At 39.7% G+C, this 25,945-nt stretch overlaps 1 protein-coding gene across 9 annotated transcripts in view; it reads left to right on the top strand.

Moving 5' to 3' along the window:
- The window catches only part of FASTKD1 (FAST kinase domains 1), a 51,812-nt gene that overhangs the window by 11,409 nt on the left and 14,458 nt on the right, over nt 1–25,945 (top strand). For 8 of the 9 annotated variants that reach the window (XM_031651337.1, XM_031651335.1, XM_031651336.1 and 5 more), the window contains 6 exons: nt 2,017–2,142; nt 8,015–8,413; nt 11,509–11,619; nt 13,525–13,656; nt 22,342–22,828; nt 24,198–24,312. In XM_031651337.1, coding sequence (XP_031507197.1) covers nt 2,017–2,142; nt 8,015–8,413; nt 11,509–11,619; nt 13,525–13,656; nt 22,342–22,828; nt 24,198–24,312 — 1,370 coding nt within the window. The remainder of the gene's footprint in view (nt 1–2,016; nt 2,143–8,014; nt 8,414–11,508; nt 11,620–13,524; nt 13,657–22,341; nt 22,829–24,197; nt 24,313–25,945) is intronic. The other variant, XM_031651338.1, reaches the window with a different exon arrangement.

Below are 25,945 nucleotides of genomic sequence, written 5' to 3'. Positions count from 1 at the left end.
TGAGACAGTGTGTCTTAAAAACATAATAAAATTGATAAATTTAAATTTTCAGTATTACCTAGTACCTTGTCTTGAAGGGGTGGCCTACCCCTCCACACCTGTGGGTGTTTCTCGTTAGGTGGAACGAGAGACTTGAGAAAAGAAATGAGACACAGAGACAAAGTATAGAGAAAGAAAAAGTGGGCCCAGGGGACCGCTGCTCAGCATACAGAAGACCCACACCAGTCTCTGAATTCCCTTAGTATTACAGGCTTGAGCCACCGCGTGGCCGCTTTTCTTTATCTTAACTGCCAACATCCGCCAAAAGCCTTTCTTTCATCTTGTACTAGTCCTCCTCAGCACAGACCCTTCACGGGTGTCCGGCTGGGGGACAGTCAGGTCTTTCTCTTCCCACGAGGCCATATTTCAGACTATCACATGGGGAGAAACCTTGGACAATACCTAGCTTTCCTAGGCAGAGGTCCCTGCGACCTTTGGCCATGTAAGTGTCCCTGGGTACTTGAGATTAAGAGAATGGTGATGACTTTTAACCAGCAAGCTGCCTTCAGGCATTTGTTTAACAAAGCACATCTTGCACAGCCCAAAATCCATTAAGCCTTCAGTCACCACAGCACATGTCTCGTGCAAGGACAGAGGTTGGGGGTAGGGTCACAGATTAACAGCATCTCAAATACAGAACAAAATGGAGTCTCTTATGTCTACTTCTTTCTATATAGACACAGTAATCGTCTGATCTTTCTTTCTTTTCCCCACATTGTCTGCGTTGAAATTTTCTTGATTGTCTTATAAAGGTCTTTTTATAGGCAGTTTGTTTGAATCAGTTTCTGAGTAAGGTTCACAATTACCGTGTCTCAAGGTTTTTTCTGTTTCTTTTTTTTTTTTTTTTTTGAGACGGAGTCTCGCTCTGTGGCCCAGGCTGGAGTGCAGTGGCTGGATCTCAGCTCACTGCAAGCTCCGCCTCCCGGGTTCACGCCATTCTCCTGCCTCAGCCTCACAAGTAGCTGGGTCTACAGGCGCCCGCCACCACGCCCGGCTAGTTTTTTGTATTTTTTAGTAGAGACGGGGTTTCACCGTGTTAGCCAGGATGGTCTCGATCTCCTGACCTCGTGATCTGTCCATCTCGGCCTCCCAAAGTGCTGGGATTACAGGCTTGAGCCACCGCGCCCGGCCTCTGTTTCTTTTTAAGTAAACTTTACAGAAAAATAATGTATAAAAATTACACTAATCATAAGCATGTAGCACAATGAATTTTAATATACTGATCACTTCCATGTAACAGCACCAAGATCAGGAAACAACGTCGTTAGTTCTTTTCATGTCCTCTTCTATTCCTCTCACCCAAAGAGAATCTTGACCTCTAACACCGTAAATTAAGGTTTCTGTAGAAATGAAATCCTATAATATATACCCTTATAGTTTAGTTTGCTCAGTATGTTTTAAAGATTTATCCATTATGTTGTATGATTTCATAATTTTATTCTATTGTATGAGTATGTGCAGTTTATCCATTGTACTCTTGATGGACATTTGTTTTTTTTGCAGGTTTTTGCTATTACATATGTGTTGCTGTAAACTTTCTTGTGCTTGTTTTTTAGTGAATTCAAAGTCGTAAAATCTATAACAGTTCCTTTTTCCTCTCTTTTGTCTTGTCATTTTCTTGGGTAAGAAATTTCTCCTGTTAAAAAAATTCTGGAGTTTTTCATAGCACTGTTGTAATAGCAGCTATTATATTTCTTAATATGTAATCTTGAGTCAAAATTGTTCTGTCATCTAAAAAAATTAAGTAAATAATTAAAATAATTTGTAGTGATTTTCCCCGTTTTAAAATATTTCTAAAGTATCTGACTTTTTAACTGTTTCCATTTGTTACTTTTATTATAATAATAAACATTTTAGAAAAAAATAATTTTATGTAATATGTTACTATTTTGATTGCTTTTAGTTTTATAACTATGTATTATGTGTTTTAAGTGAAAGTAAATACTAATGTTCTCCTTTGTATGTTTCCTTTAATAGGTTTGATATTAAACTGCTCTCAGAATTTTCCTCTTGCCTAGCAGATCAGCGTTTGTATTTTAGTCCATTAATGGGAAAAATAGCTGATATTGTTCATAGGAACTTGGAAACCACACAAGACTTAAGGTAAATTTATTTGGGGAGTCTTGTGTTGTGGTGGAAAGATCCTGGGCTTTGGATGTGGATGCAGTCAGATTTGCTACTCTTAGTTTATGTGACTTAAGGGTAATTTACTTAAGCTCTTGGAATTTCGTTATCCTCATCTGCAAAAGAGGGAAGGTAATAGCTACTTTGCAATGTTGCTATGGGGATTAGACATAAGGTGCATAAAGTGTAATACAATATTGTTGAGGTTTGTGGAGGATCTGAGATTTTACCTTATTTGCAAGCTAAGTTTGTCTGCCTAGGTGCTGTAGGAAGGTCTGAGACTCCGAGGTCAGAGACAGGGGACTTTGTTTTTTATAGCAATAGCAGTAGCAGAGTACTAGCATTTTCTTGTGTTGATTCCCTGAGCTCTTGTTCCCACAATGGGTTGTGTTCCAGGAGAGGAGCTCTGAGCTTAGAAAACCTGAATCTTTTATAATAAAGCATGCCTACTCTGCTCCAACAGAAGACATTGTCTCTATTCTCCTAGGCTGTTTGCTACACAAACATCCTTGAAAAGATAGTTCTGAACAAAGGCAGTCAGAAACCCACTGAAAATGGTCTCTGAATAAGTATCTAGAACATAGAAGTTTCTCAGTATTGGATAGTAGATATTATTATTATATCATAAAGTAAACCCAAGAAGTACTTAAATTAAGTATGAATTCACTGGCCAGGCGTGGTGGCTCACACCTGTAATCCCAGCACTTTGGGAGGCCCAGGTGGGTGGATCACTTGATGTCAGGAGTTCGAGACCAGCCTGGCCAACATGGCGAAAACCCCATCTCTACAAAAAATAAAAAAATTAGCCGGGCATGGTGGCAGGCACCTGTAATCCCAGCTACTCGGGAGACTGAGGCACAAGAATTGTTTGAACCTGGGAGGGGAGGTGGAGGTTGCAGTGAGCTGAGATTGTGCCACTGCACTCCAGCCTGGGCAACAGAGCAAGACGGTCTCAAAACACCACCACCACCAACAAAAAAAAAAAAAGCAAAAAAAAAACCGCAATAAAAAAATTAATAATTTATAATAAATTAATAAATTCACAAATTTTACATATAATTATGTCTTTCTTATTCTTTCCATCTGGGAGTACTTTCTTTTCAGTTTCATAAAGGAGAGTTAATAATTGCATTTCCTGAATATCAAGGAACTATTAATTTGAAAGTAACATTTGAGGAGTTTCTCTGGTTTTCATACCAGTGGTTTGTGGGTTTGTTTTGTTTTTAACCTAAGATTACTTACTGTCAATGCTCACCTTCATAATCCAGTACTGATTGTCTTTGGCATTTCAGATACAGCTTTTTCTAGCATATTTACAAAGTGATTAGCACTTTGGTAAAATTAAATTATAGTAATTTCCTGCTTTCCTTGCCCCACTCCACCCTACCTCCCTGCATTTTTTTTTTTTTTTCTATTGAGATGGAGTCTCCCTCTGTTGCCCTGACTGGAGTGCAGTGATGCAACCTCTGCCTTCTGGGTTCAAGCGATTTTCCTGCCTCAGCCTCCCGAGTAGCTGGGATTACAGGCACCCGCCACCACGCCTAGCTAATTTTTGTGTTTTTAGTGGAAATGGGGTTTCCCCATGTTGGCCAGGCTGGTCTCAAACTCCTGACCACAAGTGATCCACCCACCTTGGCCTCCCAAAGTTCTGGGATTATAGGCATGAGCCACCATGCCCAGCACCCTGCCTTTTTTTTTTTTTTTTTAAATACACTTATGTGGCTGGGTGTGATGGCTCAAGCCTGTAATCCCAGCACTTTGGGAGGCCAAGGCACTCACGTGGATCACCTGAGGTCAGGAGTTAGAGACCAGCCTGGCCAACATGGTGAAACCCCATCTCCACTAAAAATACAAAAATTAGCTAGGCATGGTGGTGAGTGCCTGTAATCCCAGCTACTCGGGAGGCTGAGGCAGGAGAATCGCTTAAATCCAGGAGGCAGAAGTTTCAGTAAGCCAAAATCATGCCATTGCACTCTAGCCTGGGTGACAAGAGCAAGACTCTGTCTAAAAAAAAAAAAAACGTGTATATATATGTGTATATATATGTGCTACCCCCTGGCTATCCAAGTTTCTCACCTGAAGGTTGTTTTATTTTTTCAATCACAAACATTTTTTGATTTAAGCTACTTCTGGATAAACACACTAATTATGCAGGAAGATTACTATTTTTTAAAATTGAGGCTTAATTTATTAATATGTGAAATTACAAATCTTAAAGGTACAGTTCCATCAGTTGTGTCAAATATATACCTACATTAAGATAGGGAAATAGTTCCATCACCTAAGAAAGTTTCCTCATGTTCCTTCTCAGTCAATCCTATCCCCCTACCATGTCAGCAACTAGTGTTCTAATTTCTTTCTTTTTTTTTTTAATCTTTTTTTGAGATGGAGTCTTGTTCTGGTGTCCAGGTTGGAATGCAGTGGTTCAATCTTGACTCACTGCAACCTCCGCCTCCTGGGTTCAAGCGATTCTCCTGCCTCAGCCTCTCAAGTAGCTGGGACTACAGGTGTGTGCCACCATGCCCGGCTAATTTTGTTTTTTTTGAGACAGAGTTTTGTTCTTGTCACCCAGGCTGGAGTGCAGTGGCATGATGTCGGCTCACTGCAGTCTCCACCTAGCGGATTCAAGTGATTCCCTAGCCTCAGCCTCCCGAGTAGCTGGGATTATAGGCGTGTGCCACCACGCCCGGCTAATTTTTGTGTTATTGGTAGAAACCAGGTTTCACCATGTTGGCCAGGCTGTTCTTGAACTCCTGACATCGGGTGATCTGCCTGCCTCAGTCTCCCAAAGTGCTGGGATTACAGGCGTGAGCCACCGTGCCCGGCCCAATGTTCTAATTTCTATCACCCTACCCAAGTTCTGCCCATTCCAAAACTTCATTTAATAGGATCATACAGTTTACACTATTTTCTGTCTAGCTTCTTTTACTTAGCATTATGTTTTAAGATTTATCCATGTTGTTGCATGTATCAGTAGTTTATTTACTTTTATTACTGAGTAGTGTCCTATTGCATAAATATACCACAGTTTATTTATCTGTTGGTGGACTTGTGGGCTGTTTCTCATTTTTCATTATTACGAATAAAACTGCAATGAATATCCTAATACAAATCTTTTTGTAGAGATACATATTTATTTCTTTTGCATAGCTACCTAGGAATGGAATTGCTGGGTCCTAGGATATATGTATGATTTTAAGAACTTGCCACATAATTTTCCCAGTAGTCATAATATTTTGCATTCCTACCATCAATATATGAGTTTTAGTTGCTACATAGTCTGGCCAACATTTACGTTGTCAGTCTTAGCCATTATACTGGGTGTGTAGTGGTATTTCATTGTGGTTTTAGTGTGCGATTTCCTGTTAATGATGTTGAACATTTTTTCATGTGCTTATGGCCATTTGTATATCTTTTTTTCATGAAGCATTTGTTTAAGTCTTTTGCTCTTTTTTTTTGAGACAGAATTGCCCTCTGTTGCCCAGGCTGGAGTGCCGTGACGCGATCTCGGCTCATTGCAACCTCTGCCTCCCGGATTCAAGAGATTCTCCTGCCTCAGCCTCCCCAGTAGCTGGGATTACAGACACCCACCACCATGCCCAGCTAATTTTATGTATTTTTTAGTAGAGACAGTGTTTCACCATGTTGGCCAGACTGGTCTTGAACTCCTGACCTCAGGTGATCCACCTGCCTTGGCCTCCCAAAATGCTGGGATTACAGGTGTGAGCCACCACGCCCAGCCATCTTTTGCTCCTTTTAAACAATTGTGGGGCTGGGTGATGTGGCCCATGCCTATAATCCCAGCACTTTAGGAGACAGGAGCATCACCGGCAGCCAGGAGTTCAAAACCAAGCTGGGCAACGTAGTGAAGACTCTGTCTCTACAAAAAACAAAAAATTAGGAGGGCATGGTGGTGCATGCCTGTAGTCCTAGCTACTTGGGAGCTGAGGCAGGAGGATTGCTTGAGCCTGGGAGATCGAGGCTGCAGTGAGCTGTGATCATACCACTGTACTTCAGCGTAGGCGACACGATGATACGCTGTCTCAAAAAAAAAAAATCATGGTATAGTAATTATTTTAGCTTGTTGTTTAAAAACTCTTATAGACCACTTTGAGAAGCTACATGTTTTAAAAAAAAATCATTTTGGGCTGGGTGTGGTGGCTTATGCCTGTAATTGCAGCACTTTGGGAGGCCGAGGCGGGCAGATCACGAGGTCAGGAGTTCGAGACCATCCTGGCCAACATGGTGAAACCCCGTCTCTACTAAAAATACAAAAATTAGCTGTGCGTGGTGGCACGTGCCTGTAATCCCAGCTACTCAGGAGGCTGAGGCAAAAGTATTGATTGAACCAGGGAGTCGGAGTTTGCAGTTAGCCGAGATTACGCCACCACACTCCAGTGTGGTGACAGTGTGAGACTTCGTATTAAAAAAAAAAAAAATCATTTTGGGGGATTGATGGTTAAATTAAAGAGCAATGTTAGGTTGATAATTAATGCTAATTAATCTTGATATTAAACATTGTAACTGGAGAAGCCAAAGTATTGTACAACTGGAGATTTTAAAAAATATTAATTAACTTTATTAAAAAGATTAGAGAAATTTGGAAACAAAAAATAGCACGTCTCACTATCCTAATGGGTAAGATTATTTTCTATTATATTTTTGTCTTTTTTGTAGATTGTTTTCTAATTATCATCCCTAAATGTTTATCTTATATCTTTTCTGTTTTGCATACTTTTCATTAAAGGTGTATTCTTACAGTTTTCTGATTTTTATATTATGTAAGAACAGTCTTTTGAAAATAGGGACCACAACTTAGTAATTTTGGTGTCTTCCACAGTGTCTAGAAAGGTGATTTATGCTCAAGTGCTTATTGAGTGAAGAAATGTTGAATGCCATCCCGTGTTCAGTACTGTCTTGCTGTTGTATATTAATATCAATTAAGCATAAAGTATTTAAAAATCTGAAATTATTCACTAGTGAGAAAAATTTTGCCAAGTTTTTATTAGCAAATTATAGACACACAGAGAAAGGAATAATAAAAAATGTCTACTTCTAAAAAAATGAAATGAAACTTTTAATGTTGCATTCATGCGTTGTTGGTCTAAAGTGATTTCTTTTTTTTTTTTTTGAGACGGAGTCTCGCTCTGTCGCCCAGACAGGAGTGCAGTGGCACGATCTCTGCTCGCTGCAACCTCTGCGTCTCGGGTTCAAATGATTCTTCTGCCTCAGCCTCCCGAGTAGTTGGGACTACAGGCGCCCGCCACCATGCCTGGTTAATTTTTTGTAGTTTTAGTAGAGACAGGGTTTCACCATGTTAGCCAGGATGGTCTCGATTTCCTGGCCTCATGATCCACCCACCTCAGCCTCCCAAAGTGCTAGGATTACAGGCGTGAGCCACCGTGCCTGGCCTGGTCCAAAGTGATTTCTGAATAAGTTTCACTAAAATATTTTCCACCGAAGTAGTTTTTGCTATAAAACAAGGCATTTGATGCTCTCAATGAAAAATATTACTCCCATGCCTTTTGTCTGAAAGGATTTGATTACTAAGAAATCTGAATTCAAGTACCACTAGTATTTAAAAGAAAAATTTTATGGCATAAAACTCATAATATTCTTACCACTTCCTTTCCATATCTAATTGTTTAGTTTTAGAGTTGATTATTCTTGGCTGGGTGCAGTGGCTCATACCTGTAATCCCAGCACTTTGGGAGGCTGAGGTGGGAGGATTGCTTAAGCCCAGGAGTTTGAGACCAACCCTGGCAACATAGCAAGACTCTGTTTCTACTAAAAAAAAAAAAAGATCATTTTTAATTGATGTAAAAATCTTTGCATCTGTTTTCTTTTTCAGTTCCTTGTCTGTCTTGATGGTCAACATATCTTCTTTAATATCACGACATTTTCAACAACAACTGGTGAACAAAACAGAACTTCTTTTTGACACCATAGATTCTTCTGAGGTCAATGTTGCAACAAGAATAACACGGTTTCTTCGAAATATTAAATATTGTTATCAACCATTATTAGAAAAGTGTAATAACATATTTTTAAGTAATGTGGACCAACTTGATTTGGATTCCATCAGTAAAATACTTAGGCTATACAAGCTTCTACACTTTAATAGTTTTGAATTTACTATGATGGCTAAAAAGAAGCTAACTGAAATGATCCCTCTGTGTAATCATCCTGCTAGCTTTGTAAAATTGTTTGTAACATTGGGACCCATTGCAGGACCTGAAGAAAAGAAACAGTAAGTTCAGTTTAAAATGCATTACTTTTTTTGTTGTGAATATGTGGAGCCTTCAAGCTTACGTCTCCTTGCAGCTCTGGGAGGTACAAATATCACCCCATTAGGTTGTGGAAGGGAAAAGAATCTCTTATGCTCTGCTCCTTGATTCTTTTTCTGATTATTCTAATTTACATCTCAAACTCTTAGTCTATTGCTGTGTTCTGAAAGGTAAACCTCTGATACTGGGCCAACATGAAAAAAAATGAGGGGAAACGCCATGTGTTTTTATTCTCCTTTTCTATGCTACGTGACTTGGATTTACACACAAGACTCCCCCACCCAGTGTAAGTCTGTGGAATATTTAGAATTATAGTAGTCATAGCAGAGTACCATTTTATGCTTTGTTGTTTCATCACAATAGTCATCAAAGCATTTATTATGCACTCGGCATATGTCCCCATGTCAGGTTTGAGCAAATTTTATGTGGCGCCTCTCATTTAGGAATTTCCAGTTTTGCTAGATATTGATGTAGGTAGTAATATTTGAAATATAATGATGAACAAATATTAAATTAACATACAAGTATGGTTAATAGATAAGATTCTCTCTTCGTAGGCCATGTGACTGGATTTATACTAGACATAAAATTCCCCCACCCAGCATAATTGTATGAATTATTTAGAATTACAAGCTGGGCACATTGTTGCACACCTTTAATCCCATCACTTTGGGAGGCTGAGGCAGGTGGATCCCTGGATCCCAGGAATTTGAGACCAGCCCAGGCAAGATGGTGAAACCTTGTCTGTACAAAAAAATTCAAAATTAGCCGGATGTGGCAGTGCGCACCTAGAGTCACAGCTACTCGTGAGGATCACCTGAGCCCAAGGAGGCTGAGGCTGCAGTGAACTGAGATCACTCCATTGAATTCCAGTCTGGGCACAGAATGAAACCTTGTCTCAAAAAAAAAAAAAAGAATTGTATATAATAATCCTAACACATAAGTATGATTAGTAGATTTACTTAAGCAGGGGTTCCAAGAGTTGCATACTAGGGGAATCATTACTCGGTTAGGAAAAACTTTATGGAGAAAGTTTTATTTTTTAAGAGTACTTTGTGACTGAGTGCAGTGAGTGGATCACGCCTGTAATCCCAGCACTTGTGGGAGGCCGAGGCAGGTGAATCACCTGAGGTGGGGAGTTCGAGATCACCCTGACCAACATGGAGGAACCCGGTCTCTACTAAAAATACAAGATTAGCTGGGCGTGATGGCGGGCACCTGTAGTCCCAGCTACTCGGGAGGCTGAGGCAGGAGAATCGCTTGAACTCGGGAGGCAGAGGTTGCAATGAGCCAAGATCGCGCCATTACACTCCAGCCTGGGCAACAAGAGTGAAACTCTGACTCAAAAAAAAAAAAAAAAAAAAGAGTACTTTGAATTATATGAAAAAATTTAAGAGCACATCTTAAGACTATATCAAGATGGAAACAAGGTGATTATTAAAAACTATTGGGGCCCAGCATGGTGGCTCACACCTGTAATCCCAGCACTTTGGGAGGCCAGTGACGGCAGATCACTTGAGGTCAGGAGTTTGTGACCAGCCTGGCCAACATGGTGAAACTCCGACTCTACTAAAAATACGAAAAAAAAAAGGGCTAGACATGGTGGCTCATGCCTGTTATCCCAGCCCCTTGGGAGGCTGAGGCAGTTGGATCACTTGAGTCCAGGAGTTTGAGACCAGCCTGGCCAACACGGTGAAAACCTGTTTCTACTAAAAATACAAAAAATTAGCCGGGCGTGGTGGTGGGCACCTGTAATCTCAGCTACTTGGGAGGCTGAGGCAGGAGAATCGCTTGAACCTGGGAGGCTGAGGTTGCAGTGAGCGAAGATTGTGCTATTGCACTCCAGCCTGAGCAACAAGAGCGAAACTCCATCTCAAAAAACAAACAAACAAAATACAAAAAATAATTAGCCGGGAGTGATGGCAGGTGCAATGGTAGGCATCTGTAATCCCAACTTCTTGGGAGGCTGAGGCAGGAGAATCGCTTGGACCTGGGAGGCGGAGGTTGCAGAGAGCTGAGATCATGCCCCTGCACTCCAGCCTGGGCAACAGAGTGAGACCCCATCTCAAAACAAACAAAGAAACAGACATACAAACAAACTATTGGAACCATTTTTTGTCATCAAGTACTATTAAAATCTCAGTGCTAAAGCAGTACAAAAGTTGGATTTAACTGAGTCTCTGTCTTCAAGGAATTTACATTGCAATTGAGAGGATAGATATAATTGAAATACGTAAATACCGTAACAACATAGTTTATGAAAAAACAATAAAATTAGTGATATGGATAGTGCTGTGAGCAGACAGAAGTGAGAAAAATATAGACTGAAGTGGTTGGGAAAAATTTGTGGAGAAACTGGTTTTGAAATGTTTGAAAAGGTTGGTGGAAAGGATGGCATGGAGTTATCCAGTGTGTATAGGCAATTAGTTTATCCTATCCTCAGATGTCACGTTTTGAGCTTGCTTTCTAAATGATTCTAAAAGACACATGTATCATGATACTTAACATTACTACACTACTTTGGATAGTTCAACTGACAACTAATCATAGTCAAAATGGACCATCTTTGTTAATTTTCAGTTTATACTGTTATATCAAGTGCTTAGTATATGAGATTTCTGATACTATGCAGGTTTATTGACTCCTAGATGATTCCTATTCAGTTTTACAACATTTGGGAAATTGTCAGAATATCAGTTGTTCATTTCTTAGCTCTCTAGTATTGAATAATTTCACTGAATCATAGTATTTTATAACCATTATAACCTTGTATTATTTGAAAATCTTAAAAGATCTTTACCTTTATTTTTCAAACAGTTTAAGATTGGATTATACTAAGGCCTGAATTTCGTTGAAGAAGACAATATATTTTTCTTTATTCAGTACTATTTTATATTCGAGTAATGTGGGGAGAACACTGGGGTTATATATTGAATTCAGTTTTTGTTTATATTCTTTTTTTTCCTATTTGTTACTCAAAAACTGTTATTTAAAAAAAAAAATTGCAAGCTAATTTTCAGTTTTTCAACCAAAAACTTTTTTTTTTTTTTGCTTCTAGACTTAAATCAACTTTGTTATTGATGTCAGAGGACCTAACTGGTGAGCAAGCCCTGGCAGTGTTGAGAGCAATGGAAGATATGGAAAGCAGAAATTCACATCTGATTAAAAGGTATCTTTCTGAAATTTATGATGTTAAGTTTGTCATTCATAAGCACCTATTTTTTTCTGAGGAAAAATGGTTTTCTTTAATCTACCTGTTGTTTTGAAGAAATAAGGAATTAACACTTAAGGCACTGTTTATGTTCTACTTTGTTTTTCTTTTTGTCTTTCTTTTTTTTTTTTTTTTTTTTTTTTTTTTGAGACAGAGTCTCACTGTGTTCCCTAGGCTGGAGTGCTGTGGCACTCCCTCTGCTCACTGCAACCTCCACCTCCCTGGTTCAAGGGATTCTCCTGCCTCAGCCTGCTGAGTAACTGGGACTACAGGTACCCACCACCATGCCCAGCTAATTTTATTTATTTATTTTTGAGACAGAGTCTTGCTCTGTCGCCCAGGCTTAAGTGCAGTGGTGCCATATCGGCTCACTGCAACCTCTGCCCCAGGTTCAAGCAGTTCACCTATCTCAGCCTCCTGAGTAGCCAGGATTATAGGCGTCTGCCACCACGCCTGGCTAAGTTTTGTATATTTAGTAGAAGCGGGGTTTCACCATGTTGGCCAGGTTGGTCTCGAGCACCTGACCTCAAGTGATCCACCCACCTCAACCTCCCAAAGTGCTGGGATTACAGGGGTGAGAGCCACCGCACCCAGCCCTCCATGCTGGTATGGGGCTCCTGACCTCAAGTGATCCACTTACTTCGGCATCCCAAAGTGCTGAGCCACAGTGCCTGGCCTTTTTTTTTTTTGAGACAGGGTATGACTCTGTTGCCGAGGCTAGAGTGCAGCGGTGCCATCACAACTCACTGCACCCTTCACCTCCCAGGCTCAACTGATCCTCCCATCTCAGCCTCCTGAGTAGCTGGGACTACAGGCACGTGTCGCCATGCCCTGCTAATTTTTGTATTTTTTGTAGAGATGTGTTTTGCCATGTTACCCAGGCTGGTCTCCAGCTCCTGGGCTCGAGGAATTCATCTGCCTCAGCCTCCCAGAGTGCTGGTTTGGTTTTCAAAGTAGAAATGACAATTGTTTGTAGCATTTTTCATTTTATTTGTGCTATTACACTCAAGCAGAGAGAGCATCATAACCTTGTAAAATAGAGACCATAAAGACCCTCCTTTTATTTTTTTCTTTTCTTACTTTTCTTTCTTTCTTATTTTTAAAATTTTTTGTAGAGATAGGGTCTTACTATTTTGCCCAGTCTGGTCTTGAACTCCTGGGCTCAAGCAATTCTCCCAAAATTACCACCAAGTCTGTAATTTTCAAAAGGAAAGTTTCTGCAGTACAGTCAATTCTATATGAACTTGGATTGTCTCATACCACAATGTTACCTTGAAATCATACTGCCATTTGTTGGCTTTTCGGTAACTTGAGATTTCAGAAGAAAAAATATATACTTATATTTTTATGTATGCCTAACTGTATATGCTTAATTTTTCGTGACCTATTATATGTTCCTTTATTTTAATATTTCTTATGTCCCATTTTTTTCCAACTTACTGCCTTTTAGAATTTCCCTTTGCTTTTAAGCATCTTCATTTGAGGGCCAGTGGATTTAGGGAAGAAAATTAAATTAGTCTTGCTAATTATTGGTAACTCTTGGTAAAGATTTTGTTATGGGGAGGATGTGGAATTTGATCCTCTGTGAAATTGAGGAAGAAAAACTATGCTTTTCTCTTCCTGTACTATTGATAATTGAATATTATTTCATTCACACTTAATTCATCGCTTTCACTTCATTCTGTTTTAGTTTGTTTACATTTCTAGAGCCATCTTGAGACATTTCTTCAGGAATAGAAAATCTCGTCTCATTCATTGCTATTTCTCCAGCACACAGCAGAGTGTCTGGCGTGAAAGCGCCACAGTAAATGTGTAATGAATGAATGAACTGGTTATAATATATGCTCTATCAATCCTTTTTAGAGTTACTTCAGTTCTGCATAAACATTTGGATAGCTATAAACCATTAGAGTTGTTGAAGATAACTCAAGCACTGACTTTTCTGCGTTTCCAAAGGAAGGAGTTTTCTGCAAAACTTAGAGAATTACTGCTTAGGTAAGATTAAAATAGAAATTTTGCTTAGTATTTCATTTTCTAGCCACAATATTTATTTTGTTTAACTGTGTACAGTGGTGCTAGAAGTTATGGAGGCAAAATAGTAAAAATGTTAAGACACTTTATCTCCCTCGCAGCCATTCTGCCAATGCTCATGCTGGGTATATTTTGAAATGGAAATGAGGCCAGCAGGGTGATGAGTTCCCTAGGAGAGGAATGGCAGTAAACTGATGAATAGCAAAGCCATTCTCCTTTCCTGCAAAATGGAGCCACCATGAAGAGATTGGGACTGCTGACAAAAGTTCAACTCCATTTGGGAGCATTCATATTTAGGGCCTTTCAGTCTTGCATGCATGCCTATTTTAAGGCTTATTAAATTTTTGAGAATAAGATATAATGGTGATGTTGGTGAAAAAGTGTTTTCTTTTCTTTTTTCTTTTTTTTTTTTTTGAGACAGAGTCTTGCTCTGTTGCCCAGGCTGGAGTACAGTGGAGCGATCTCAGCTCACTGCAACTTCTGCCTCCCCGGTTCAAGCGATTCTCCTGCCTCAGCCTCCCGAGTAGCTGGGAATACAGGCATGTGCCACCACACCCGGCTTATTTTTGTAATTTTACTAGAGACGGGATTTCACTGTGTTGGTCAGGCTGGTCTTGCTTCTGACCTCAGGTGATCCACCTGCCTGAGCATCCCAAAGTGTTGGGATTACAGATGTGAGCCACCGTGCCTGGCGAAAAAGTGTTTTCATATAGAATTTTCCCTTTATAATTTAAAATCACCTTATTTTCTACAGATACAGTTTTTTTTTGTTGTTGTTGTTAGAGACAGGGTCTCACTCTGTCCCCTGGGCTGGAGTGCAGTGGTGCAATCATAGCTCACTGCAGCCAATCACAACTTGCTGTAGCCTCGAAGTCCTAGGCTGAAGTGATCTTCCCGCCTCAGCCTCCCAAGTAGTAGTGCTACCACACTTGGCAATTTTTTTTTTTTTTCTGTAGAGATGGCAGTCTCACTTTGTTGCCCAAGCTGGAGTGCAGTGGCATGATCATAGCTTACTGCATCCTCAAACTCATGGGCTCAAGCAATCCTACCACCTTAGCCTCCTGAGAGGTGGTTTTACAGGCTTGAACCAGCGTGCTCAACTAGTTTGATTTCTTACTGTGATTTCTTTTTTTTTTGAGACGGAGTCTCGCTTTGTCGCCCAGGCTGGAGTATAGTGGCGCGATTGCAGCTCACTGCAAGCTCTGCCTCCTGGGTTCACTCCATTCTCCTGCCTCAGCTTCCTGAGTAGCTGGGACTACAGGCGCCTGCCATCACGCCTAGCTAATTTTTTGTATTTTTTTTAGTAGAGACAGGGTTTCACTGTGTTAGCCAAGGATGATCTCGATCTTCTGACCTCATGATCCACCCGCCTCGGCCTCCCAAAGTGCTGGGATTACAGGCATGAGCCACTGTGCCTGGCCTGATTTCTTACTGTGATTTCTGAAAGACCAAGCATATAGGTGAACATGATTTTTATTATAATAAAGTGATATGCCATTATGGTTAAAAAGGTTTTGAACTGAGTAATATGAAATGACATATTATCAGATGAGAATTTAGCATATTAGGATGTTATAACGAAGTTTATCTTTTTCTTGAAAAATAACTTTCTTCTTATTAAGATGGTAAGATGATAAGATGCTTATTGTTTCTTCAACCCTTCCATATTTAGTATAGAATTCCACATAGACTGACTCTCAATTATGAATTTTATGTTCTAAATTAGATATTATACACTAGCCCAGGCATGATTTATGTCTGCAGAGTGGGGTTTTTTTTTTTTTTTTGCATGCTTTTAAAAAATTTTCTATATTTTATTTTTATGTTTTTATTTATTTTTATTTTTGTTTTTGTTTTTTTTGAGATGTAGTCTCACCCTGTCACCCAGGGTGCAATACAGTGGCATGATCTTGGCTCACTTCAACCTCTGCCTCCCAGGTTCAAGCAGTTTTCCTGTCAGCCTCCCAAGTAGCTGAGATTACAGACATGAGGCACCACGCCTGGCTAATTTTGTATTTTTAGTAGAGACGAGGTTTCATCATGTTGGCCAGGCTTGTGTTGAACTCCTGACCTCAAGTGATCCACCTGCCTCGGTCTCCCAAAGTGCTGGGATTACAAGCATGAACCATTGCACCTGGCCTATGTTTTTATTTTTTTAAAAAATATTTCAGTAGCTTTTGGGGTACAAGTGGTTTTTTGTTACATGGATTAATTGTATAGTGGTGAATTCTGAGATTTTAAGTGCACCCATCACCTGAGTATTGTATTTTGTACCTAATGTGTTGTTTTTTTTATCCCTAGCTCACCTACCAACTTCCCTTTTCTGGTCTCTAACGTCCATTATATCACTCTGTATGCCATTGCGTACTCATAGCTTAGCTCCCACTTATAAGTGAAAGTATACAGTTTTTTATTTTCCCCTCCTGTGTTATTTCACTTAGAATAATGGCTTTCAGCTCCACCCAAGTTGCTGAAAAGACATTATTTTGTTCTTTTCAATGGCTGATGAAAGGTGTATTAAATATACACCATGATATCCATGGTATATATTTACCACATTTTCTTTATCCACCTATTAGTCAATGGGCATTTAGGTTGGTTAACATCTTTGCAATTGTGAATTGTGCTTCTGTAAACGTACATTGCACAGTGTATTTTTTTTTTTTTTTGAGACGGAGTCTTGCTCTGTTGCTCAGGCTGGAGTGCAGTGGCGCTATCTCGGTTCACTGCAAGCTCCGTCTCCCGGGTTCACGCCATTCTCCTGCCTCAGCCTCCCGAGTAGCTGGGACTACAGGCGCCTGCCACCTCGCCCAGCTAGTTTTTTGTATTTTTTTCGTAGAGATGGGGTTTCACCATGTTAGCCAGGATGGTCTTGATCTTCTGACCTCGTGATCCGCCCACCTCGGCCTCCCAAAGTGCAGGGATTACAGGCTTGAGCCACCGCGCCCGGCGCACAGTGTTTTTTAAAAAATTAAATTATTCAATACCGATGAATACTTTTAGGTATGTTAACAGAAAAATAAGAGCAGGAGTGGGAGCATCAAAGATTTCATTTTCCTTGTTTTGTTGCTTTTATGAAAAGACTTGAAGCACATATGATAATGTTAAAAGTTTATTAAATTCTGAGTAAGGAGAGCCTTTATGTATCACTGTGGTTTAAAATTATATCAAAAGTGTTTGAGTTATTGACTAACATTTAAAAGTTGGGAGTTGTTATATAAAAATCATAGATACTTCATGTTTCAGAATTACCTTCTTCCACTTCAGTGCAGATAATCTCAAGTAGATATTAGAAGGAATGTACTCTATTTGAACTAATAATTTACATAAATGCTTATGTAAAGAGATCCTGAAACAGCTCAAGGAACCCAGAGTTTTCATGTACTGGAATAATGTCTGTTGTGTTTTTTTAACTTATTGAAATATAATCTACATAAAATATACATATGCCTTCCTCATTACCCTGTCCTCACCTCCAAGATTAACTATCTCTATTTGTAACTACATGGATTGGTTTTGCCTTTATACTTTATATAAATTGAATCATTCAGTATGATTTCCTTTCTTTTTTTTTTCTGAGACAGGGTCTCATTTGTTTTCCCAGACTGGAGTTGGAGTACAGTGGCGTGATCTTGGCGCACTGCAACCTCCACCTGCTGGACTCAAGTGACCCTCTTGCCTCAGCCTCGTGAGTAGCTGGGACTACAGTCACGTGCTACCACACCCAGCTACTTTTTGCATTTTTAGTAGAGATGGGGTTTTTCTATGTTGCCCAGGCTGGTCCTGAACTCCTACGCTCAAGTAATCTGCCTGCCTTGGCCTCCCGAAGTGCTGGGGTTACAGGCGTGAGCCACTGCGCCTAGTCAGTGTGATTTCTTTTGTGTCAGGCTTCTTTTGCTCAATACTACGTTTATGAGATTTGTGTATACTTTTGTCATATAGTATTCTCTTGTAAGAGTATAACAAAATTTATTTATTTATTCTATTGTTGATGGATATTTGATTTATTTCCAGTTTTTCGTTATTATCAACAGTACTGTTTATGAACAAATTCATGGTTTTTTTTTGTTTTTTTTTGTTGAGACAGAGTCTTGCTCTGTCGCCCAGGCTGGAGTGCAGTGGCCGGATCTCAGCTCACTGCAAGTTCCGCTTCCCGGGTTTACGCCATTTTCCTGCCTCAGCCTCCCAAGTAGCTGGGACTACAGGTGCCCGCCATCTCGCCCGGCTAGTTTTTTTTTTTTTTTTTTGTATTTTTTTAGTAGAGACGGGTTTCACTGTGTTAGCCAGGATGGTCTTGATCTCTTGACCTCGTGATTGGCCCGTCTCGGCCTCCCAAAGTGCTGGGATTACAGGCTTGAGCCACCGCGCCCGGCCTCATGTATACTTTTTAGTGAGCATACATATTCATTTCTGTGTGCCAGCGAGTATAATCATTGGTTCATGGAGTATGCATGTCCTCATCTTCAGTAGATGCTACTGAACATTTTCTAAAGGGGTTATACCAGTCCCTACTCCCACTAACATAATGTACACATTCCTGGTGCTCCAAATCCTTGCCAACACTTGATTTTTTTTTTTTTTACTTTTTTTCCCCCTATAACCCAGGACAGTGCTCATACTTTTTAATTTTAGCTGTTCTGGTGGGTATGTTGTGGTATTATGAATAAATATACACAAATATCTAAGCTTTGGAAATTGAGGAAGTATCGCAAGAAAAACAAGTGGAGGTTGGAGAAATTTATCTGTTGGGGGTTTATTTGTAGAAAAGTATGTCAAGATTGGTAGCTCCACAATGATGCAGCTTTTTGAAGGCTTTCATTTCTTAATATAAACTAGTGTATTAATTTTTTGTGGTTATAAGAATGAAATATGCAGTACTAAGTGCCCGCTTGTGTCAGGCACTGGACCAAATATTATATAAAAATCATTTTGAAAATTTTGGAAAACAGAAAAAAGTATATTTGAGAGACTGAGGCAGGAGGATCATTTGAGGCCAGGAATTCAAGACCAGCATGTTCAACATAGCAAGCCCCCGTCTCTACAAAAAACTAAAATATTAGCAGGGTGTAATAGTTCATGCCTGTAGTCCTAGCTACTCAGCAGGAGGCTCGCTTGAGCCCAGGACCTCAAGGTTACAGTGAACTATGGTCATGCCATAGCACTCCAGCCTGGGCTATAGAGTGAGACCTTGTCTCTAAAAAAGAAAAGAAAAGAAAAGAAAAGAAAAAAATATAAAGAAGAAAATAAAAATTATTCATAAACTCATTCATCCACTGTCAACAATTTGGTTTATTTCCTTGTTGTATACTACATATATGTATTTTTTTTCCTAGTTTACCATACAATTTTGTTTGTTTGTTTTTGGCCATTTTACCTTATAAGCATCTACATCATTAAGAATGTTTTGTAAATCTTTTATAATGGCTGGTTAATACCCATCATTTGACTGTACCATAATTCACTTATTACTATTCCCCCTCATTATTTAGATTGTTTTCACGTTTTAGCCATCTAAAAACTATGATAAGGCATGGTGGGGTGCACCTGTATCTCAGTTACACCCAGCTATATTTGGGAAACTGAGGCAGAAGGATCACTTGAGCCCAGGAGTTGGAGATCAGCCTGGGAAACATTGTAAGACTCCCTCTAAAAGAAAAAAAAGATGAATAACAACACATATATTTTACCTGGATTTTATATTAGTTTATTAGGTTAGTTTCCCAGACAGGAATTGACCATGTCAAATGATATAATTAAAATACTTTTAAAGTTTTCAAAGCCATACTGCTAAATTGCTTTCCAGGAAGTTACACCAACTTTTTAAGTTTACTAATAGTGAACGAGAGTGCCTGTATCAGTACACCCTTGCTAACACTGAATATTAATATTACAATTATATTAGTATGCTAATTTAAATATTTTAAATGGCCAGGCATAGTGGCTCATGCTTGTAATTCCAGCACTTTGGGAGGCTGAGCTGGGAGGATTGTTTGAGCCCGGGAGTTCAAGACCAGCCTGGGCAATAAAGCAAGACCCTGTCTCAACAACAAAGAACAAAAAATTAGCTGGGTGTGGTAGCATGTGCCTATATTCCCAGTGTGTAGGGAAGCTGAGGCAGGAGGAGTACTTGAGCCCAAGAGGTCAAGGCTGCAATGAGCTATATTGTGTCACTAGCCCTCTAGCCTGGGCACCAGAGTGAGACCCTTTCTCCAGAAAAAAATTAATTAATTTAAAAAATATTTTAAAGGTAACTCAATTTATGTATTTATTTATTCTTTTGAGACGGAGTCTCACTCTGTTGCCCAGGCTGGAGTACAGTGGAGCTATCTCAGCTCACTGCAAGCTCCGCCTCCCGGGTTCACGCCATTCTCCTGCCTCAGCCTCCTGAGTAGCTGGGACTACAGGCGCCCACCACTACACCCAGCTAATTTTTTTTTTGTATTTTTAGTAGAGATGGGGCTTCACCATATTAGCCAGGGTGGTCTCGATCTCCTGACCTCGTGATCCGCCCGCCTCGGCCTCCCAAAGTGCTGCAATTACAGGCGTGAGCCACTGTGCCCGGCCTCAGTTTTGTTTTAGATTGTGTTATTCCTTCCACTACTTCTATACCTAAAGTTTTTTTTTTTTTTTTTTTTTTTTTTTTTTTGAGACAAAGTCTTGCTCTGTCGCCGAGGCTGGAGTGCAGTGGCGTGATTTTGGTTCACTGCAACCTCCTCCTCCTGGGTTCAAGTGATTCTCATGCCTTAGCCTCCCCAGTAGCTAGGATTACAGGCATGTGCCACCACACCCGGCTAATTTTTTGTATTTTCACTAGAGATGGGGTTTCATTATGTTAGCCAGACTGGTCTCGAACTTCTGAGCTCAAGCTATGCCCGCCTTGGCCTCCCAAATTGCTGGAATTAAAGGTGTGAGCTACCATGCCTGGCCCCCAGTTTTTTAATTTGTTTTTTCAAACAATTATTGTCCTGGTGGTACAACTCGGGCCATGGGGATCTGGGAAAGAAGTAGAAAATGGGGTCAACTATGTCCTATTTCTTTTGTTGTTTGTTTATTCGTTTGTTTTAAATGTTGGACTATGTATCAGAAACAAAAAAGGAACCAGTTTTATCAGGTGATCACAGTATGCCAGGGCCTTACAGGTCATATCAGAAATTGAACCCAAGTTCTTTCTTCAGCAACAGCACTGGAAACATTGTTCTGACATGGACCTTTTGTTTCCCTGGGACTGTGGTTTTATTTTTGAATAAAAAATTTTGGCCTGTGCTTCAGAATAGAACAGGTCTTCCTGTTTTATTCTTTTATTCCTTCCACTATTTCTATACCTAAAGATTTTTTTTTCTTTTTTTTTTTCTTTTGAGATGGAGGGCATCAGGAAGTCTTAGGCTTTCCCGAATAATCCTTTATGGACCTATCATTGAATTTATCTGACTATTTTTTTTTTTTTTTAAGATGGAGTCTTCTTCTGTCGCCCAGGCTGGAGTGCAGTGGCATGATCTCGGCTCACTGCAACCTCCACCTCCCTGGCTCAAGGGATTCCCCTGCCTCAGTCTCCCGAGTAGCTGGGATTACAGGCGCACGTCACTATGCCTGGCTAATTTTTTTGTATTTTTAATAGAGACGGCATTTCACCATGTTGGCCAGACTGGTCTCGAACTCCTGACCTTAGGCAATCCGCCCTCCTCGGCCTCCCAAAATGCTGAGATTACAGGCATGAGCCACCATGCCTGGCCTATCTAACTCTTCTTAAATTAACTTGTATTATGCCCACCTGTGATGTTACATATATTGGCTTTCGTCCTAGTTACTAGTTCATAACTTCTATAGCTCTTGCTATAGTCTTTTGTTACCATGTTGGGTGTGTTAGGGCTCTGGAAACAGAATATCTCTCCTGCCCTAAAGCAGGACTCTAATCTCCCTCCACCTTTCTGATCGTGGGTCTTAAAGACACTCCCCTGAGAGATCCCACCCGACACCCTATGTGAAGAAATGCTGACATCATGAAGCTCATACAAACCCAAGAAGAGTGGGTTCGGACTGCTTCCGGATAGCTGAACACGTGGAGGTTCTTGGAGGGTGGCATGGTCAGAGAGGGCACGGAAGCTGTGCACCCCTTCCCACATACCTCACTCTACTGTCCCTTCATCTGCATTCTTTATAATATCTTTTATAATAAATCTGTAAACATAAGCAACTGTTTCCCTGAGTTCTGTGAACCACTTCAGCAAATTAAACCCAAAGAGGAGGTCGTGAGAACCCCAACTTGAAGCCAGTTGCTCAGAAGTTCTGGAGGCCTACTTTTGCAACTGGATTCTGGGGTTTTTGTGGGAGAGGTCAGTCTTAGAGACCAAGTTCCCAACCTGTGGGATCTGACACTGTCTCCAGGTAGATAGTGTCAGAACTGAATTGGACACCCAGCTGGTGTCCGCTGCTTGGAAGAACCCCCACACATTTGGTCACAGAAGTCTTCTGTGTTGATGATTGTTGTGGCTTCAGATTAGAGGAAAAACACAGTTTGAAAGAGGTTTTTTTGAATCATCATTTTACCTATTAATTGTAGTACTCATTATATATATTCATATTTTAATACATATATATTTTGGTTTTGTGGCTGATGTATTAATTTTATTCTTTTCATTTTTTATTTTGCAGTCATTTGAAAATTAGTTTCATACCAACTGAGGTGTCCTTTCTGGTGTATGCTATTTCCCTGCTCCCTTCTCCTCACTTGGACGAAGTGGGGATATCCCGAATTGAAGCCGTTTTACCACAGTGTGACCTAAATAACCTGAGTAGTTTTGCTACATCTGTTTTAAGATGGATTCAGTATGATCACATGTATTTGGATAGTATTACTGGGAAACAACTGAAACTACTTCAAAAATTAGATCACTATGGTCGTCAGAGACTACAACACAGCAACAGTTTGGATCTGTTATGGGAGGAACTTAAATCTGTCAGAGGAAACACGTTTCCTGAGTCACTTCTTGAAGAAACGATTGCTACTTTACAGCATTTCGTGGATGAAATTAATTACATAAATGTTGTGGAGATTGCATCTTTTATTTCTAATACTGATTACCTCAGTACTTTGCTACTTGATAGGATAGCCTCAGTGGCTGTTCAGCAGATTGAAAAGGTGAAATTTAAATGTTACACATTAATTTTATAGAGTTGTCAACTTCTGCAAGCATAATTTTTATCATAGGCATTTTGAGAACTTGGATTGGAATCTGAGGCTTAAAAATTAAATAAATTCTGGGTCAGATATGGTAGCTCAAGCCTGTAATTGCAGTGGTTGGGAGGCTGGAGATGAGAGGATTGGTTGAGCCCAGGAATTATGGCTCAGTGAGCTGTGATTGCACCACTGCACACCACCCTGGGTGACAGAGTGAGACCCTGTCTGTTAAAAAAAACAGAGAAAACTCTGGTTTCTGTTTCAGCGATTCGTTGTTCCTGTCCTTGAAGTCACTTTCTTCTTCCAGCATTGCAGATTTGGAAAGAATCAGCAATCATTCTTTGGTTCATTACAGTATTAAGATTAGGAATCAATTATTTGAGGAAACTCATATTGGGACAGCAGAGTATGAATGATTTTTGGTTTTACTTTTTCTTATTTCTATAATCATGTGTTATCATTTTTACCATTTAAAAGCAGTTATATTCAAAAGTAATATACTGAGAAAATTGTAAGGTATCCATTGGCAACAGTATTCTTAAATTGTCATTGCATCTTCTTGCAGATTTATTTCTGGGACTTACTTGTAAAATGCCACTTTATGGATTATATGAGAAGCAGCTCACTTATAAAATCACTATCATAAATATATCAGAGTAAGGCCTTTATTTAAAAGACAGTGTTTCTCACAACCGAAAATAAAAAGTTAACTTGCTTAGTATAATGCCTGGAAGTCATTAAGTATTGGATGAATGAGTGAAAAATGAAATAAAAAAGCAAATGAAAGAAAAATGAATGCTAATGATTGTAATTTAAGAAACTTCTCTACATTATGATTATTCTATAAAATGTACTGATTATCATGGAAATTGCTGATACTGTTTCCTATTCAATTTAGTGACTAATGAATTCTGAAACCGAATTTATTTATTTATTTTAAATTTAAATAAAGACAGGGTCTTACTATGTTGCTCTGACTAATCTCAAACTCCTGGCCTCAAGCAGTCCTCCCACCTCAGCCATCCAAAGTGTTGAGATGACAGGCATGAGCCACCACTCCCAGCCAGAATAGAATTTTACACCTAACAAAATAAATTTGTAGATTGTCTGATTTACTTCTTTTTTGTTACATTAACACTTCTGGAGTTATTAATTGTGGGTGGGGTTAAATAAATTATAGCAGGATGGAAAAATTAATAAGCAGAGTGATACATTTATTATTTAACTGTAGTGATGATAGGAAAAGATTTCTCCTAAAAAATAATTAGGTTAAAATTTTGTCTTATTTTCCTAAAGTTTAAACTATAAATTTTTTGTTCTTTTTATACAGATCCATCCTTTTACAATCCTTGCTATTATTCTTCCATTCAGCACTTTGAACTATGATCCACCTCAAAGGGATGAATTTTTTGGAACTTGCGTGCAACATCTTAATTCTTATTTAGGTAGGTATATTGTTTGGTAATACATTGAGTGAATAAGTCAGAGGTTACCTGTTGCTGCTGAGCTAGGAGATGTCCCTCATTTAAAGGGTAACCATAATTGCCATGAATTCTCTACTTAAAACAAGGTTTTTTGTTTGTTTGTTTGTTTTTGAGACAGAGTCTTGCTCTGTCACCCAGGCTGGAGTGCAGTGGCACAATCTTGCCTCACTGCAACCTGTCTCCTGGGTTCAAGTGATTCTCCTGCCTCAGTCACCCCAGTAGCTTGGACTATAAGCATGCGCCACCACACCTGGCTAATTTTTTGCATTTTTAGTACAGACAGGGTTTCACCATGTTGGCCAGGGTGGCCTGGAACTCCTGACCTCAGGTGATCCACCTGCCAAGGCCTCCCAAAATGTTGGGATTACAGGTGTGAGCCACTGCTCCTGGCCCTAAAAAAACTTTGTATCCATTTTAATTAAGAAAAATGTCAAACTTGTATAAATAATTAAACAAAGAACACATACATACTCACTGTATAGATTCAATAATGTTAACATTTTATTGTATTTGCTTATCTGTTTGTTTCTCTGACTCTCTTATTTTTTTCTGAGCTATTTCAAAGTTGTAGGCATTGTGACCCTCCACCCCTAATTACTTTAGCATACATCTCCTAAGAATAATGACATTCTTCTATACCACCGCAATACTGTTGACACAGTAAGAAACTTAATCATAATTCCCTAATAACTAATACACAGTTCATGTTTCAGTCTCCCTAAGTGTTCCCAAAATACATTTTAGAGTAGTTGTTTTGGACCCAGTATTCAATCATTGTGTTTGGTTGTTATCTCTTCAGTCTCTTATAGTCTATAATTTTGTTTCCCTTTTTTCTTTTCTTGGCATTGACTTGGTTTTTTGTTTTTTTCTTAATTTTTTGCTATCCAGGTTTTCAAATATACAGAAAAATTGAACAATATAACAAACATCTGTATAATAAGCTGTAGACCCACAATTGTGATTGAATATTAACATTTGCCACATTTGCTCTGTGTATATGCACAAGTGTGTATGTGTATGATGAACCTTCCAGTTGTCAGCTCTATGTACTTCGGGTTATAAGGACATTCTCCTATGTAACTACAATACTGGTATCATTACTATTACTAAAGAAAATGAACAAGTACCATCTACTACCTAGTCTGTAATCAAATTTTCCCAATAGTCACCAAATTATCTTGTATAACTTTTTTCTTTTTTTTTTTTTTTTGAGACGAAGTCTTGCTCTGTCGCCGGGGCTGGAGTGCAGTGGCCAGATCTCAGCTCACTGCAAGCTCCGCCTCCCGGGTTCAGGCCATTCTCCTGCCTCAGCCTCCTGAGTAGCTGGGACTACAGGCGCGCGCCACCTCGCCCAGCTAGTTTTTTGTATTTTTTAGTAGAGACGGAGTTTCACCGTGTTAGCCAGGATGGTCTCGATCTCCTGACCTCGTGATCCGCCCGTCTCGGCCTCCCAAAGTGCTGGGATTACAGGCTTGAGCCACTGCGCCCGGCCAGCTTTTTTCTTTTTTTGAGACAGAGTTTTGCTTTTGTTACCCAGGCTGGAGTGTAATGGCGCGATCTCGGCTCACTGCAACTTCCGCCTCCTGGGTTCAAG

Source organism: Papio anubis, chromosome 10 (assembly GCF_008728515.1).
Source record: "Papio anubis isolate 15944 chromosome 10, Panubis1.0, whole genome shotgun sequence".
In the NCBI taxonomy this organism is placed as follows: Eukaryota; Metazoa; Chordata; class Mammalia; order Primates; family Cercopithecidae; genus Papio; species Papio anubis.
This window is presented reverse-complemented; position numbering and strand designations above follow the sequence as displayed.